Genomic DNA, 19,143 nt, shown 5'->3' with positions numbered 1-19,143 from the left:
TCACTATGGGTTAAAGAACCTCCAGTGGGCATCTGCTCAGTTCAGCAATCTGTCCGGCCACTCATCCCTACCTGAACAGCCATTTTGGTTAAAGGCACATCTTATAAGGATACACCGTGTTACAGAGGCCTGTAGAACCTACAGCAACACAGACTGATGTTCTTGTACCAATGGGAGGTCTGGTATTTGATGATGGTCCCTGTTCGCTCTCCTGCAAGCTGTAACCAAGGCCCAGATTTATCAAGGAGTGATACTCTTGTTCTCACTCATTACTAAGCTTTAATGGTGCTCCAACCAATCCGCTCCTCTATCATTGTTCAAACAACTGATAGTTAGGAGCTGATTGGTTGGAGCACCATTTAAGATTACTAATTAGGGATAACAAGAATATCATTGGTTGATGAATCCAGACCAAAAAGTAATTTGCCTTCAGATGGACCAATTAATCTCAAAATGCTTTCCAAGAGTTTGCGCACCAGTGTAATTTCCTCTGAGCAAGGTGACAGCTGTAAATGAAGGAAAGGTGCCTAATTAATTAAGTATATATCCTGACTAGGCAATCACCTGCCCTAATTCTGTGCCTGTAGAAAAGCATTTTCACACCCAGGCAAATCTCTAAGAAGAGAATATGGAGATTTATTAACCATTAATTCACCAGCAGAGACATAACTCTTAGGGGTAAATTTACTAAAGTGAGAGGTTTTTAGAAGTGAGTTTTGAAAGTGATGTTGCCCATAGCAACCAATCAGATTCTACTTAACATTTAACTAGCACCTTCTAGAAGATAATAGCTAGAATCTGATTGGTTGCTATGGGCAACATCTCTTCTAAAACTCACTTCTAAAAAATCTCACTTTAGTAAATGTACCCCTTAAAGTGGTTTAGCAGTCACACTGTGCTCATGTAACATAGACAAGGCAGGGAAACCCTGACCAGATATAGGCCTATAAATTAGCGCCAATCTTTGGGGCACAAGTCCATGTGATCTACTGGGTTACGTCTCTTGTACCTGCCGCCAAACCAGGGGTCCGGCCCGGGTTTGTCTCCCTGCATGGACACACACAGAGAAATAATCCGGGCTTTGCCGTGACTGGCGGCTTTAAAATTATGGTCTCAACATTTATCACCGGAGGCACTGAGACATGACTAAAATATAATTGCTCAGACCCATAGGTGGCGCTGTGATGCTGTGTCTGGGCGGTGTGCTGCTTGTTGATGGTTTACGTCTTCCTGATTGGCATATTCTATCCACAGAGGCGATATGGATTGTAGAAGGAATTTCACCTTTCTTTCCGCTTATTGCCTCTGATCCCTGTATCCACAACAGTCCTGTGAGTCCCAGTGCTGTAGTTCAAGTCTTGTAATTCCCAGGTCCCCCTCTCTTGTATGGGCTCTAAGTATACGGCAGGTCAGACCTTTTCCTACCCTAGTTAGTAAAGCTGTTCTCAGAGAGGTTGATCCATGCATTGTCTTTGCCTCCTTCTGCTCAGACCCCCCCTATGGGATTTGGCACCAAACCATCTACAGATGAGGATCCCAACACCAAAAATAGAGGCACAATTACTGGCGAGCGCAGACTGCCGCCGAACCTTCTCAGACGTAACCTGTTGTATTATAGAATAATATCTCCAGGATAATGATTATGTTGCGACATTTTACAAACTTAGGGAAGCACAGCTGGCGTTATTCCTGACGTTATTCCTGACGTTATTCCTGACGCAAAGGGGTACCAGCCGAGCTTAACTTTTGCCAGTTACCCCCCTCTCGTCCCATATGTACATATATTAAAAGCATACCACTATACAGTCTGCCATGAGAGTGCCCTTACTTTGCCTTCCAGGTGCTTCATTTATTCTTTTGATAGTTTGCAGATGGAGTTTACCTCGTCCTTCTCATGGGACTTCTGGAGAACTATTTCATCCCCCTGTATAACTTCTACCTGACCCCAGAAAGCTTTGATCAGAAGGTAAGCGGAGCCCTCTATATAGTGTTTAATCCCATGTTTGCCATCACCTCTAAATGATTTTACATTAGCGAAACAGATTTACAGGGACTGTCCCAAAGCGTAAATATTTGCCCCTCAGAACCATTTTAAAATGTTAGTAAATATGAAACGGCAGAAACCTAGATAAGTCCGCCCAAAGCCACGATTTCACTTTGGTTGGGGGTGCTGCTCTATTACAGAATACAGCGTAGTTGGGGGTCTGACGATCCTCTCGGGGTCGTCAGATTTCCTGAAGGCTGTGAATGTCTAGCGGTGCCCACTTCTCTCCTACTAAGATGGCCGCCTTCCAGATGCTCAACCGTAAACTTTAGTGTGTGGGAGGGCCCCTGACAACGCAGCGGCCTGTTTGATATAGGTAGTTGTCAGTAGGAGTGAAAGGCTCGCTAGGCCATTGATGCAATTTAGGAACCTCCAAATGGGAGCGAACGCTGGTGGGTTTAGTTAGATTTCTGTATAATGGTGTAGTTTAACTCCATTGTAAGTATTGGGTGAAATGCCTCTTCAAAATGGACTTTATGTTTACCCCAAAAAATCATTTCATTTATTGTAGAATAGTTCTGTGCCTTGGTAAAGAAACACCAATTTTGTCTTTCAAGTAGCATCAGCCGTCAGTTGCGTTTCCCGCATGGAACTATTGTTGCATTTTATTTGGTTCCCTATTATAATTATTTGAATATTTTGGGCGGTCCTATTTTATGTTTTATTTTAAATTTTGTCTGTTGTGTAAGTTCCCCAAACACCTATTACTCCTTGTCTCAGCCACGTGTCTGCCCATATGTGCTGCAGTATATCCCTCATTTCTGAGAGTGTTTCACAGACCAGACAGAGGCCCTGATTCAGAGCCGAACGCTCTGACAGAGCGCTCGCGCTGAATCAGGGCCGGTCTTTTTTTTTTTTTTTTTTTTCAACGGCCTCCTGGCTGCTCGTATAGCTGTGACCACCCACAGCTATAGCGAGCGGCCAGGAAGATGGTCGCGATGGTCAAGACCATCGCGACCATCTGGCTTGCGACGAGACCCTTGTGGTAGGGTCTCTTTGCCGCAAGCCCCAGAGAGAATCTCTCCACCGACTTAACTTGTGATGTCAGTGGGGCCGGCCCCAAACAGTAGGCATTCACATGGGAACGCCTACGTTTGGGCAGCCACCCCCCCCCCCCGGCCCGCCCACCAGAGGGGGCGTGCTGTTACTCAACATCGACAGCACGCCGCCTTTGGTGCGAGACCTGGAGTGACGCATTGTCGCTATCCGGGTCTCGCGCATGTGCACGACAGAGCCGCCTTCATCGTGCGCATGTGCTCTAGGCCACCATCGACCCGGGTGCGACCTGGTCTGAATCAGGCCCTGAGATCATTATAATTACACACGCGTGTCCTCACATATCAATGCAATATCTCCCTGCAGGTTCATAACATCTCTTTTGCATTTGAGCTCATGCAAGATGGAGGACTCAAGAAACCAAAAGCCAGGCCGGAAGGTATGAAGTGTTTATTTTTACTAATCGTCAGTCTTCCCTTGCTGTCTGGCCAACCTGTGGCTCCCCAGCTGTTGTGAAACTACAAGTCCCAGCATTCCCTGCCACAGTTTTAGCATTCCCTAATAGCAAAAATGTGGCAGGTCATGCTGGGACTTGTAGTTTCACAACAGGTTGGCCAGGCCTGGTCTAGAGTTTAGAGACCCCAATGTCTGCTCACAAAATGGCTCCCTACACACTGGGGGCCTGATTTGAGAGGTGCGCGCAGCCGCGTCCGTGTCTTTATGCTAATGCTGCACTGATTCTACTCCCACTGGGGTGCCCCCGCTGGCAGCGGTGTTTTTCTTTCTCGCAGCGTCTTTCGATGTGCCATAGGTCGTACTGCCGAAACTTGCCTGCGATACATCGGCTACCATCCCCCGGTTATCGCCCTGGAACGCCCGGAGAAATCCTCGGCTGTTGCATCCATATTAGTTTTGCGTCTCATGCGCATTACTTCCAACATCGGCCACGTGTGTGCGCGTATCGCCATAGCGCGCAGTTAGCGTGCACACCTGCTGCAGGCCCTATTAGGATGTTCAGTAGAGTTTGCAAACTTTAGTCTTGCAAGATTAGCTGCACAAATAGTAACGGGAGAGGCTTAAAGCATATATAGATGGTATGCAATCGGGAAGCCGGCGGACCTAATCCCGACAGCCGGCTTCCCGACTGCTTTATCCCAGCGAGGGTTAAATGACGGGCGTCTACATCTAGGCCGGGAGACCGGCGCCCGGGCATCCTGATCGCAGTGATGCCGGGCGTCACTGTGGACAGCCACGGGGGGGGGGGGGGGGGCAGGGTTAGGTTTAGGGCTCCCGGGGGGTACTTAGGGTTAGGCACCCCCCTCCCCCAGGAGGTTAGGTTTAGGCTAGAGGGAGTGTTAGGGTTAGGAACCCCACCGGGGGACTTAGGTTTAGGCGGCGGGGAAGGGGGGAGGGTTAGGCACTGGGGGGGAAGGTTAGGGTTAGGCACCCTAAAGAGGGTTAGGGTGGGGGAATAGGTTAGTGAATACTTGCCTGGGGACGATCGGGATTTTCATCCTGTTCGGCCAGCCGCTGTCGGGTTTTGAACCGCCGGCCAGGGATCCGGTGGTAAATCATACGGATTCCATATAGATATACAAGGCGGGACTTTATTCCTCTGTTGATCGGCAGTATTTGTGCAGAAGCGTTTGCCTGTGCAGAATGTAATTCTCAGTTTCTTGGTGTCTCAGTATTTCGCCCCTGAAGTGACTGCTCGCCTAGGAATAAAATGATTCTTTAAATTGGGGTTATTATGATGACTTGTGCACAAAGCCTTGAGGTGATGAGAATTATAAATCAATGTGATAATAGACGGTGCTACTCACAACAAAGCTTGACAACTCCATTTCCTTTCCCCGCGACCATGTACAGACGCGGACTCTAATTGGTTCAATTTGCTGCCATGGCTACGGCTCTTTTAAACATTCTTTGGCTGGCGCTACAAACTTTTACACCTTCTGCTTAACAATAATGGATCGGAAGATCAATACAAAACAAATATGGAGTTTATAATAGTTCCTGAGGATTTATGGACCGATTCTAGGATATTACTGACCGCTGGCGCTGATTTTCCTGACCTATTCTGTGTTTTATTGTAACCAGCAGCTGTCAGAATCCTGAGTGCTTTTAGATTAAAAATAAATGGTCTTTAAAATTGATTGCGGGATCCTTTATCTATGGTGCACACCGTTGCCCGTCGCACATTTTAATGGCAATAATAATAATAATTTTATTTTTTTTGTTTGTTTTATTTGCAGACATTGTTAATCTGGATTTGAAGTCCACACTGAGGGTGTTGTACAACCTGTTTACAAAGTACAAGAACATTGAATGAGGCAGCGACCACTTTATACCTATCCTATGTGCCTTATCCTGTGTATGTAATAAGTCTGTTACAGGCGTCTGACTCTGATACTGAGAATTTTTGCTATGCGCTTGACTGGCGGAAAAAAGTTTGAAAACTTTTTTTTTTTTTAATTTTGTAACCTAAATAATAAACTAAACTTTTTGTCTGGCAGGGCATACTGGGAGCTGTAGTTCCGTAGTAGATCGGAGCTACGAGTAGCCTCAAATATTAGCGGAAAGTTTTTGGCAAACTTCTAAGCTCCATACGTTTTAGTTAATTACACTACCCGTGACACTGTAGGCAACTGCTGGAGAGCTCCAAGCCCTCTGTTAGAGCTGACATTGAATGGTTTCACGAAGTGTTGGACACCCTACGCCAGTAATTATACACTACGTGGCGGAGATTTTCTCATTTATTTCTGTTTCTTTGAATTCACAAGTAAGACTTTAGCAGTCACTGATTTTAAAAGGCCGTCAAATTCAATAATCCCTCTTTGAATGGGTTAATACATTTGAAAACCTGTAAAAAAAAATTTTAAAATTTTTCGGAATCAATGACCTCATAATGACGGAACGTTTTCTCATCCAACACAAGTTTCTCTCCAGCGGCCATATCGAGACATCAAGAGTCTTTGACGGGACTGATTTTTACTTTATTTGTTAAATCTGAGCTAATCCAATGAGATATAACAACTACATCTAAAACTTTCCAATCCTCCCGTTAACAGACATCTATTTACCCATGTGGAATTTTCTTTATATAGAGTAAAGCTGGCCACACACTAGACCAACTTACATCCAACCAGCCAACTAGTTGATTGGTTGGAATGAAAATCTGGTAACGTATGGGAGTAACTGATGGTCATCAATTTGCTCCTAAATGCCAGAAAACAGATGAAAATGGTCGGTCAGACAAGTTTGAACAAATTGTTTAGATCAAACATTTAACAAAACAGTTTTTGTCCATTTTCTGGCATTTGGGAGCAAATTGCTGATTGTCATTTGCTTTCATACCTTACCAGATTTTCTTTCCAACCGATCAACTAGTTGGATGGTTGGACAGAAAATCTTTAGGTGTGTCCCCAGCTTTAAGAGGATGTTGCATCTGTTAATCCAAGTCAGTGACTTGGGATGTGGGTGATTTCCGCCTAAATATGGTAGCCTGTGCTCGATAATAAGGCCAGACAAAAATAGTACTGTTGTTTTGCAGGGTTTTGTTCCACTTTAAATGGACACTAATGGCATGGAAACTTGTGATGTAATCATCGGCATCACAGGTTTATTTAACTTCAGCTTTGCGGCTCCCCAGTAACTTCAAGTGGCCGCTCTCACACCAGACGGAACATCGTTCGGGGACATGTTATGTCACAACTAGGCAGCTGTATCCAACTTTTATACCCCAACGCGTTTCATAACACACCAAACTCTACTGGAAAGCCAAGTCACCTTCGGCGATGGCATGGTATTACTGCGGTGAAATGCTAAATTCTTACCGGATTTCGTGTTCCAGATCTGTTACCATTGCGATCCTGTGCCATTGTTTTGTAAGGAAATCTGTGCTTGGAGAATGTAGTTCAAAGACTTAAATATTTATAAATAATTATTTTGAAAACTTGAATTTCTATCTGATCTCATATATATATATATATATATATATATATATATATATATATATATATATATATATATATATATATATATATATATGTGAGTGTGGATTTTATTTTTCCTCTCTCTGGTAAAACGGAAATGGCACATTTGTGCCTAGGACGGTTTTGGCCAGATTATACCAAAGAAATGGGGGTGACTGTGTGTTACTAATTGACATGTTCCTGGTGAAACCAGATGCTGGGTCGACTATATATAAAAATATTTCTGTATTGTTTGTGGATTATCCTTTAATTTCAACTGCTATTGATATCACTGCTCTTAACTTTTTGTATTAAACATTCTTGTATTTATTTCTCATAACTTCACTGGAACTTTATAGATGAAGTCATTAAAAAGTGACGTTCAGGTTTATCGATCGCCTGGTTGTCATTATTTTATTTATTCTATCTTGGATTTTAGATGTAATTTTCATGCAAGGCGAATAACTGCACAAACCGTTCGACCCACAAAAATGGTCACCTCCTTCCACAGTTCCATGACTGATTGCGCTATGCAACTGTGGTTTCTTCATGGAGAAATGCTTAAATGGCATGCTGATTGCATTGGTCCAATATTTGCACAAAAATACATAATTTATGTACCCCCACACCTACTCTACCCCGATATACTCCCTCCTGAAGGGGCAGATCTAACAAACCTTTTAAAGGGGCCAAGTGGAGGTGTTTTTCATAGTAACCAATAAGATTGCAGTTGTCATTTTTTAGATTGCACTGGATAAATGGTAACTACAATCTGTTTAGTTGCTGTGGGCGATTCCTCCATTTGTTCTCTTTACAAGGTTTAATAAATCTCGCCCTAAGTAAAGGCTCATATTTGCCCCCTTGAGGTGTTATACACATCTCTCAGTATGTTTGGTTTGCTACATCCATGTGCATTTGTACCTGCATTGTATTGGGTACACAAAGATGTGCCTTCAAGGGGTCTATTTACTAAGCAGTGTTAGGAGACAGATTGAAAAGTGATAAAGTGATAAGGTGCCAGCAAATCAGCTTCTAACTGTCATTTTTCAAACACAGCCTGTTAGATGACAGTTGGTTGGCACTTTATCACTTTCTTATCACTTTTCACTGTCTCCTAACACTGCTTAGTCAATAGACCCCCAAAAGCGCTGTGACAAAGCCACGCCGTGCTATCCGTCACTCTGTATTTCTCCTGAGTAAGCTACAATCTCGTGTATGTGTAAGGATGCAGTGCGCAAAATATGCTGAAGTGCGAACGTCCGAAATTAGCTAACCGTGGTGCAGCGTGTCTCAAGTCTTGCGCTATATGGCACAAAAACAAAAGTTGAATGAGGACACATATCTCTGCGTACTTCCAGCTCTGCAGGGACAGCGGATCTGTGAACATGCCCTAACTTAATGTTGCCAGTAACGGGGCACAGTAACAACAACAGGTCGCTAGTAACCCATTTATTGCAAATATGCAAACTACATGAAAGGCTTAATGCAAAGCTGGTCTCTTTGAATACCGATCTGTGGCTAATAGATGAAATCTCTGAGGTGGTTTTCACAAACGCTGACTATAGTCTGTCTGGGGCCGATTTCCTTTCCAATGTTATTTCCCGTTGACTGATGTAAAATACACGCACAAGTATACGATATTACTATAGCTGGGGGAAACTTTTGGAATGTTATTTCTTACACTTAATTAAAAGAAGAAGAATAGAGAAAATAAAAACAGGTTTTTGCCTGTTTAGTTCTTATTATATAATCGTATAATCAAATAGCTTTTTACTGTGTCATAACAAAAGTAAGCTCGAATCTTCCCGATGTAAATTGAACAGCGTAAAATCATGGTGCATACACACGTAAAGATTTTCTGTCCGTCCAACCATCCAACTAGTGGATTGGTTGGAATGAAAATCTGGTAAGGTATGAAAGAAAATGACAATCAGCAATTTGCTCCCAAATGCCGGAAAATGGACAAAAACTGTTGTTTGAACAAATTGTTTAGATCAAACATTTAACAAACTTGTCTGACGACCATTTTCATCTGTTTTCTGTCATTTAGGAGCAAATTGCTGATCATCAGTTACTCCCATACGTTACCAGATTTTCATTCCAACTAATTAACTAGTTGGATGGTTGGACAGAAAATCTTTACGTGTGTACCCAGCCTTAGTCTGGTCGCAGAGGGGTGAATCCTCCAGCCCGTGCCTGGAGCAAATTAGCGTTAGCATTTCCTGAAGAAGTATTTTTGCTACTGTGACCTTTTTACTTTAATTTGTAATAAGGTCACAAATGGCTTCTGTGTAACTGTCACAACCAAGGTCTCTGAGCTTTCTGACGAAAAGGCAGGCAAACACTGCTCTAATTAACTTTGCAACATCAGTCACCGTGAAGTAACATTGGAAAGGAAATCGGCCCCAGACAGACTGTAGTCAGCGTTTGTGAAAACCACCTCAGAGATTTCATCTATTAGCCACAGATCGGTATTACAAGAGACCAGCTTTGCATTAAGCCTTTCATGTAGTTTGCATATTTGCAATAAATGGGTTACTAGCGACCTGTTGTTGTTACTGTGCCCCGTGACTGAAAATGTCTCTTCGCATTGTGTGTAACTGGAGCCATAACTAGGCAACAACCCTGCGGCACACTGGTGCTTAACGAGACCTGCCGAAATATCCCTCACTTTGCTACGATGAATGGTTCCGGAAGCACAACTAAGTTTAGCCACATTCTCCTCTATCTCAGCTCATATTATATAAGAGTTAGGATGTGGGTGAGGTTTGTCATTGGCATAAGAGCGCGGGCCGACGGGACATAAAGAAGAGAAAAGGATCAGATGCAGACAAAGCAGGATGGAGCTGGGGGTCATAGGTGAAACTGCTCAACTCCTGCCATCCCAGGGGGGTGGTATGTATCAAAGCTTGGAGAGAGATAAAATTGTGAGAGATAAAGCACCAACCAATCAGCTGCTAACTAACATTTTACAGGCTTTGTTTGAAAAATGTCAGTAGCTGATTGGTTTACTGAGGAAAGAGAAGTTCCCTGGAACAACCAATCAGGTGCTACCTATCATTTTATAGAATGTACTTGCTAAATGCTAGCTAGAAGCTAATTGGTTGCTAAGGGTAAAGGCACCACTCTTATATTTAATACACTTCTCTATAATTAGTATCCTATACATTTTAGCTAATATACAAATCTGAATGTTCTATTCTTATTTCACATGCTTTAAAAAAAGTTATTGGAGTACTTGAAGTTTTCCACCACGGAGGGACTGCTGCGGCCTCCGTCAAAGGCGAATGGGGAAGTCTTTATAAACTTGCTTCAACCACAACCGGTGTGAGAAAATGCTGATGCACAGGATGAGGAAGTTGGCCCCACAAGGCTGTAATTCAGTTGTTGGCATTCGTTTCCTAGATATTGCAGCAGAGAGATGTAACTGAACTCTCAGTGGCTCTTAGCGAGGACATATTCGCTGTCTGCGTAATAAAGGCCTCTGACGGTCATCGCTACTGTCTGGCTTGAACACTCTCGGGCAGGTGAGTTGAAAGCTTTACCACAGTTCTAAGGTTAGGATGCAGTTCATCGGTGGGACTTTGGGGCCCATGTTTACAGACGGCAGCCCCTCACATATCCCCTTAACCTGGCTTCATCAGCAGCCGCATCCCCTGCAGGTTTAGAATCGCCGTTACCTCTTCTGTAGTCAGATCTGCTGGTCTGGTCCAGTGCATCCCAATAAAATGTCATAAATCCACATAGGAGCTGAGGAATGCCAGGAGTGTGTAGCTGGTGAATTTTAATTAGAAGTGTGCTGTTATGGAAATAATGTGCTTTGTTTTTGTAATTAAACTTAAGATATTTTTTTTTCCGCCAGGCTATACCCAGCTTATTTAGATGTGTTAAATATTTAAGTCTCTGAGGTCTATTATTTTATTTTTGCGTAAACCTCAGAATTTCGCCATTCCTTACGGCCGCATATCGCAGTGATTCGGAATGTGTTTTCGGGGGAGATTTTTTTCATCATGCAGACACGCGGTGACGCAGTGTTTCGGTGAGGTACAGGGTGAAAGCTTTTCAGAGATTGGTCAGTTGCTTTAGACCACAGTTCCCATTGAGATTAATGGGGAGTGCGGTATCCCATGTGCGCGTACCTTGCGCATCGCCAGCGTTTAGCTTTTGGTAAATTGCCCCGATACTAAAATCATGCAGGATTGTCTGGGAAATTTACTATACTCTATAGGACCCTTTTGTTACATAATACCCTAATGCCCTCCCAAAGGCCTCATGTAACAATGGCTTTAAGTGTGGCTTAATCTTAGGGGCAGGAACTAATATCACCAGGAGTGCGGTCTGGTCAGTGCAGAAGATAACAAAAAAGGTCTGCTCTGGGGGGAGACACATGCAACCCCCTAAGCTTGCCCCTAGCTTGCACAGAGAGGAAACTTAGGGTCTGATTCAGCACGGATCGCTATTGCAATCGCAGCTCCGTAATCGCACGCAGTGCCGCTGCGAAATATACTAATGTCTGCCCCGCTCAGCCAGCATAGAGACTCCCACTGCCGCTTTCTCACATCCGTAATACATCGATGTCCTGCGTCCACATCGGAGCACATCGGCCCCTCATGCACAATTACAGCAGCTCTGACCCGTCGCAGAGATTGTAAGTCTCGTCGCACGCAGCGAGTACACAAGCTGCGTATGCCGTCGCAGTGGCTAATTTATGCACGCCCATGCAACTGCGTTCAAATGGGCAGGTACACCTGTGTTTCTCCGACCACTCCCTCGTTACTACCCCCAAACGCTCACGGCCTGTCACTCTGCGATGGATTCCTACGTGTGATTGCAGCGCACAGTGCATGCGCATTACGCACCATTGGCCGATCTGCGTACACTGTTGCAATTGCGATCCACGCTGAATCAGGCCCTTAAAGCAATTGTGCTCGTGCTAACTGCAAATAAGCTCAGGAAATGTTAAAGTAGCTTCATGTCATGTATAACAAGTGCACTTTGCAATATGTTATCCTATAATGGGAGATGTATCCAGTCACCCATTTAAGAGTGAACCAATCGGCTTCATTTATCCAGCACAGTCTTTGAAATGACAGTTAAAAGCAGATTGGCTGCTTTGGGTAAATATAAATGTATGTGTAGATTACTACTATTAGGTGAGTTCCTATAATGAGGTGACCTTATGCAGCAAGCAACAAAATGAAGGGAATTCAATTTTCTTGACACAAAAAATTCTGAAGTAATGACATTTGCCTTGGTTGATAAATAGAATAATGTTTAGAAGTGAGGGTCTGCCTGCAAACACTTACATGCATCTCCTAGAACACGCTGCTGCTGGTTTGTGTGAGGAAGGAGAAGTACAGCCTCAGGCAATTTAATAACAAGGTGCACTCCAGGTTACTACTTATATATGTGCACACTGATTGTACATAGATACAGGTACACAGCAAATTCAATCATTTGCAACCCGGGAAGTAAATATAGGCCGAGTGCTTTTACATGGCAAAAGAAAACCAAAGTGAGGTTTGCTTGCTCCAAGAGCGAACACTCTAATTAGGTCAAAGAGAATTCAAACAGCAATGCATAATAGTTCTTGCAAAGGCAAAAAAGGGCAGTGTGTGCGCCAGATACAGGGCAATAGTCACTTCTATAACGCTGCTGTTAGATCAGCCTTTATTTTTAGCAAGAAATATGAATTATTTTTATGGACTTTGTACATTTTGTTTTATATGCCCATTTTATATGTATTTGCAGCAATTTGGTGCCCACATGGAACAGTGTGCTTGATGTTATTGTAAAAGTCCTGGTGGTCTTTGGTAGTTTTCCAAAAACTGATTTTGCTTCACAATTTACAGTCTACTGGTCATTTTAAATATCTTCTTCTGCAAAGCAGCTGTCCTGCAACAAAGGGGTAGAGCCCCCACCGTCCGCCCATCAAGCTAGTTCATTCAATGGACGGAATCCAATTGTTTCCAACCCCTATCGCGCCAGACGGAGCTATTCAATTGGCGCGATCAACTGTCAGCGCTCCATTTCAGCTCGCAGCCCCAGAGGGTTCTATGAGCCCACTCGCCTAGAACTCTGGGGTCTATGTACTAAGCCTTGGAGAGAGCTACAATGGGTGGAGATAAAGTACCAACCAATCAGCTCCTAACTGTCACTTTACTGGCTGTGTACAAAATATGGCAGGAGCTGATTGGTTGGTACTTTTTCTCCGTCCACTTTATATCTTCCCAAGGCTTAGTCCATAGACCCCTCTGACTAGTCGGATCTTTCCGATATGGTCGCACATGGGTGTATGTGTATGGGGCGGTATACAAATCATGTAGATGTTCTTGACTGAGTTCTTCTAATATCCTCCAGCAGTACAAATGGATCCAGTAGCGAAATCCGGTGATTCCCAAGAGATGCTATTTGATGCAGAAATCCAAGGTAATATAATTATCCGTGATAACTGCGGGATATTAGGGTGAGTCGGGCAGTTTTCACCTTTTTTTTTTTTTAAACTGGAGCAGAATTGAATTTAGTGATCACTGCGTATATGTGTTATATTTACACTAATAAAGGTCCTTTTGTTATAGATGGATAATTTTTGGCTAAAAAAAGTTGGAAAACTACCTATAAATCACCTTGGCTGTTTGGTACTTGTTTAGTGACTTTCTCTAGTAGTATAATAGTTGGTACTTGTTTAGTGACTTTCTCTAGTAGTATAATAGTTGGTACTTGTTTAGTGACACTCTCTCTAGTAGTATAATAGTTGGTACTTGTTTAGTGACTTTCTCTAGTAGTATAATAGTTGGTACTTGTTTAGTGACTTTCTCTAGTAGTATAATAGTTGGTAATTGTTTAGTGACTTTCTCTAGTAGTATAATAGTTGGTACTTGTTTAGTGACTTTCTCTAGTAGTATAATAGTTGGTACTTGTTTAGTGACTTTCTCTAGTAGTATAATAGTTGGTACTTGTTTAGTGACTTTCTCTAGTAGTATAATAGTTGGTACTTGTTTAGTGACTTTCTCTAGTAGTATAATAGTTGGTACTTGTTTAGTGACTTTCTCTAGTAGTATAATAGTTGGTAATTGTTTAGTGACACTCTCTAGTAGTATAATAGTTGGTACTTGTTTAGTGACACTCTCTAGTAGTATCATAGTTGGTACTTGTTTAGTGACACTCTCTAGTAGTATAATAGTTGGTACTTGTTTAGTGACTTTCTCTAGTAGTATAATAGTTGGTACTTGTTTAGTGACTTTCTCTAGTAGTATAATAGTTGGTACTTGTTTAGTGACACTCTCTAGTAGTATAATAGTTGGTACTTGTTTAGTGACACTCTCTAGTAGTATAATAGTTGGTACTTGTTTAGTGACTTTCTCTAGTAGTATAATAGTTGGTACTTGTTTAGTGACTTTCTCTAGTAGTATAATAGTTGGTACTTGTTTAGTGACTTTCTCTAGTAGTATAATAGTTGGTACTTGTTTAGTGACTTTGTCTAGTAGTATAATAGTTGGTACTTGTTTAGTGACACTCTCTAGTAGTATAATAGTTGGTACTTGTTTAGTGACTTTCTCTAGTAGTATAATAGTTGGTACTTGTTTAGTGACTTTCTCTAGTAGTATAATAGTTGGTACTTGTTTAGTGACTTTCTCTAGTAGTATAATAGTTGGTACTTGTTTAGTGACTTTCTCTAGTAGTATAATAGTTGGTACTTGTTTAGTGACTTTCTCTAGTAGTATCATAGTTGGTACTTGTTTAGTGACTTTCTCTAGTAGTATCATAGTTGGTACTTGTTTAGTGACTTTCTCTAGTAGTATCATAGTTGGTACTTGTTTAGTGACTTTCTCTAGTAGTATAATAGTTGGTAATTGTTTAGTGACTTTCTCTAGTAGTATAATAGTTGGTAATTGTTTAGTGACTTTCTCTAGTAGTATAGTAGTTGGTACTTGTTTAGTGACTTTCTCTAGTATTATAATAGTTGGTACTTGTTTAGTGACACTCTCTAGTAGTATAATAGTTGGTACTTGTTTAGTGACACTCTCTAGTAGTATCATAGTTGGTACTTGTTTAGTGACTTTCTCTAGTAGTATCATAGTTGGTACTTGTTTAGTGACACTCTCTAGTAGTATCATAGTTGGTACTTGTTTAGTGACACTCTCTAGTAGTATCATAGTTGGTACTTGTTTAGTGACTTTCTCTAGTAGTATAATAGTTGGTACTTGTTTAGTGACACTCTCTAGTAGTATAATAGTTGGTACTTGTTTAGTGACACTCTCTAGTAGTATAATAGTTGGTACTTGTTTAGTGACACTCTCTAGTAGTATAATAGTTGGTACTTGTTTAGTGACACTCTCTAGTAGTCTAATAGTTGGTACTTGTTTAGTGACACTCTCTAGTAGTATAATAGTTGGTACTTGTTTAGTGACACTCTCTAGTAGTATAATAGTTGGTACTTGTTTAGTGACACTCTCTAGTAGTATAATAGTTGGTACTTGTTTAGTGACACTCTCTAGTAGTATAATAGTTGGTACTTGTTTAGTGACACACTCTAGTAGTATAATAGTTGGTACTTGTTTAGTGACACACTCTAGTAGTATAATAGTTGGTACTTGTTTAGTGACACACTCTAGTAGTATAATAGTTGGTACTTGTTTAGTGACTTTCTCTAGTAGTATAATAGTTGGTACTTGTTTAGTGACTTTCTCTAGTAGTATAATAGTTGGTACTTGTTTAGTGACACACTCTAGTAGTATAATAGTTGGTACTTGTTTAGTGACACACTCTAGTAGTATAATAGTTGGTACTTGTTTAGTGACACACTCTAGTAGTATAATAGTTGGTACTTGTTTAGTGACTTTGTCTAGTAGTATAATAGTTGGTACTAGTTTAGTGACTTTCTCTAGTAGTATCGTTGTTGGCGCAGGCATATTGGGTTGTGTGTAGATGTATGAAGCAATTATGTTACAGTATGAGTGTCTGATTCAGCAACGATCGCTATTCTGCTAATACGCACGCACCACAGTTGCTAATATTAGCCGTGAAATGCAAATGATTGTAATCGCAGCCTAACATAAGGATGGCCACTTCCCATTACTCACATCCGTATACTTGGGCAATATAGCGAAATAATCCGTAACATCGGACCCATACGCACAGGTAAGGTAGGTCAGACCGCACTCAGGAATTGATGACTTCAGCACACGCAATGGATAATTTATGCACTCCCCTGCAATGCTGTCCTAACGCACTGGCACCTATGCATTCGCACAACCACCCCCCCCGTCGCCACCCACAAACGGCACTTCCTGTCAATCACTGTGCTCTGGGTCTGTGTACACTCGCAAACTCTGTTCCCATCACAATTGCTAGTTCGTGCACTGCGATACATGCGCAGAACGCAAAAATCACCGATTGCATGCGTCTTTGCAACTGCGGTCCTTGCTGAATCAGGCCCTGTGTGTGCGTGTATGTACATTATCCTTGTATATGCGTATCTGAATATAATGCGGTGTATACATGTTTTCCTGTATGTTCATGTAGTCCTATGTATGCATGTACCCATAATAAGTTGCAATTCCTGAGTATGTATGTTTTGGTGTATGTATGTCTTTGTATGGCTACGTATGTGAGGCTGTACAGATGAGCACATTAGTATTGCATTACTTGTATGGTTTTTCTGTATATATACTAACATCCCTGCCGACCTTGTATGAGAAATTTCCATATAGGTCCCTTCTCTCCTCCACCTCCTGACTGGTATCCTAAATCTTAGGGGTAAATTTACTAAGATGACAGTTTTTAGAAGTGGAGATGTTGCCCATAGCAACCAATCAGATTCTACTTAACATTTAATAGCTAGAATCTGATTGGTTGCTATGGGCAACATCTGCACTTCTAAAAACTCCTAACTTTAGTAAATTTACCCCTTAGTATCTAAAATTGTGACCTATTTCTAGGTGAAGTCCAAAAGATTATGCAGCCCAGCATGGAGAATAATGCAAAATTTCAAGAGCTAAAGCAGGTATGTTTTATGTTCAACAATATGATATATTTGGGAGATATACTGTATGTCATCAATGTACTGTACACCTTGTACAGACAGTGGGCTCTATTTATCACAATATGATATATTTGGGAGATATACTGTATGTCATCAATGTACTGTACACCTTGTACAGACAGTGGGCTCTATTTATCACAATATGATATATTTGGTTGATATACTGTATGTCATCAATGTACTGTACACCTTGTACAGACAGTGGGCTCTATTTATCACAATATGATATATTTGGGAGATATACTGTATGTCATCAATGTACTGTACACCTTGTACAGACAGTGGGCTCTATTTATCACAATATGATATATTTGGGAGATATACTGTATGTCATCAATGTACTGTACACCTTGTACAGACAGTGGGCTCTATTTATCACAATATGATATATTTGGGAGATATACTGTATGTCATCAATGTACTGTACACCTTGTACAGACAGTGGGCTCTATTTATCACAATATGATATATTTGGGAGATATACTGTATGTCATCAATGTACTGTACACCTTGTACAGACAGTGGGCTCTATTTATCACAATATGATATATTTGGGAGATATACTGTATGTCATCAATGTACTGTACACCTTGTACAGACAGTGGGCTCTATTTATCACAATATGATATATTTGGGAGATATACTGTATGTCATCAATGTACTGTACACCTTGTACAGACAGTGGGCTCTATTTATCACAATATGCATTTTTTAATCTTTTTAATATTTTATTGAAATGTTTAGAGGACAGAGAAAACACGTTTGGTGAATAAGCATTACTACAATCAGTAAAAACAATAATCATAAAGCAGTTACAACAACCAATATATGGAGCATTTTTTTTAATTTAATGATACAATTTTGAATGTTGTGCTCTTGAATTACACATTGTTTAATCTATTAGAGGGTCAGTTACATGGGGGTCTATGTACTAAGCCTTGAAGAGAGAGAAAGTGGACAGAGAAAAACTACTAACCGTTAAGCTCCTGTCACTTTATTTACGGGTTGTGTTTGAAAAATGACAGTTAGGAGCTGATTGATTGGTACTTTATCTCTTTCCAAGGCTTAGGACCTCATTCAGAACCGCTCGCTAGCGCTGTGCGCTCACAAGCGGCCCGATGGTTTGTGAACGCGCATGCGCACGCTTCGTTCTGTGCGTGCGCGAACTACTCTGTGCGATCGCAGCCCGCTTGCTCGTCCAGCAAAGACAGCCCAGTGAAATGAGTGACAGGAGAGGCCGTTTGTGGGTGGTAACGGGCAGGACACTAATAACGGGGGTGTGGAGGTGTGAACGCAAACGTGCCTCTGTGTTTCAATGCCATTTTTAAGGCGTGCATAATTAACAGGCAGCGTCATAGTACACGTCACCAGCCTGTTTTTTACACTGAAGTCCTCGCAGTGCTTGCGGCACGGTAAGGCAACCACAAGCACTGCGATTTGCTACCGATGGTGCTCGATGTACCAATGTTTTAATACACTTCCTGGAGATGACGTGCACTAGTGGGCGTCTCGACATACGCTAATGGGTGTCTGCATACACAGAGCGATCGCTCGCACAGCCAAAGTGGGTGTGCATATGTCTTGGCGAGCGATCGCTTCCCATGCCGTCACTTTGACAAATTTGCATACGCTGGATGCGAGCAATCGCATCTAGCGAGCGGGTCTGAATCAGCCCTTTAGTGTTCACTCTAGCTCCGGCGGCAGGCAGGGCGCCGGAGCTAGAGAAGGGGACGTGGCCATTGAAAAGGTGACATGTCTATAAGACACGTCCCCTTTTCGTCATACTTGGGGGCATGCCCGGCACTTACGGACACACCGGGCAGCCCCGAAGCGCTGCAGACAGGGAGAATAGATGACCGGGTCACCACACATTTCTCCACCCGCGGGACACTGCGACCCACGGGTGAAGACGGCACCTGCAGGCTGTGAGGGCAGGGCGCTTTTTGTCCTCCTTCTGGAGGGCAGGGTGCTTTTTGCCCTCAAGAAGGAGAGCAGGGCACCGCGCCTCGCTAAAACAGACTAGCGGGAACGCTAGGCCTTTAGTACATAGACCCCATAGCCTCTGTCTGCCCAAACCTCTGTGG

At 42.2% G+C, this 19,143-nt stretch overlaps 2 protein-coding genes across 3 annotated transcripts in view; both read left to right on the top strand.

The window, feature by feature from the left end:
• PARVB (parvin beta) overlaps positions 1 to 7,405 on the top strand; it is a 52,495-nt gene extending 45,090 nt beyond the window's left edge. For both annotated transcript variants that reach the window (XM_088478310.1, XM_088478311.1), the window contains exons 11-13: positions 1,865 to 1,966; positions 3,407 to 3,479; positions 5,296 to 7,405. In XM_088478310.1, coding sequence (XP_088334436.1) covers positions 1,865 to 1,966; positions 3,407 to 3,479; positions 5,296 to 5,372 — 252 coding nt within the window. In that variant the 3' untranslated portion in view covers positions 5,373 to 7,405. The remainder of the gene's footprint in view (positions 1 to 1,864; positions 1,967 to 3,406; positions 3,480 to 5,295) is intronic.
• A 3,024-nt stretch (positions 7,406 to 10,429) lies between these two features.
• Positions 10,430 to 19,143, top strand: part of PARVG (parvin gamma) — a 68,828-nt gene continuing 60,114 nt past the window's right edge. The window contains exons 1-3 of the mRNA XM_088478378.1: positions 10,430 to 10,541; positions 13,375 to 13,443; positions 16,956 to 17,020. Coding sequence (XP_088334504.1) covers positions 13,383 to 13,443; positions 16,956 to 17,020 — 126 coding nt within the window. The 5' untranslated portion in view covers positions 10,430 to 10,541; positions 13,375 to 13,382. The remainder of the gene's footprint in view (positions 10,542 to 13,374; positions 13,444 to 16,955; positions 17,021 to 19,143) is intronic.

This window comes from Taudactylus pleione, unplaced genomic scaffold (assembly GCF_031769625.1).
Source record: "Taudactylus pleione unplaced genomic scaffold, aTauple2 ptg000212l, whole genome shotgun sequence".
In the NCBI taxonomy this organism is placed as follows: Eukaryota; Metazoa; Chordata; class Amphibia; order Anura; family Myobatrachidae; genus Taudactylus; species Taudactylus pleione.
The sequence above is the reverse complement of the archived record's forward strand: the minus strand, read 5'-3'. Positions and strand labels throughout refer to the sequence as shown.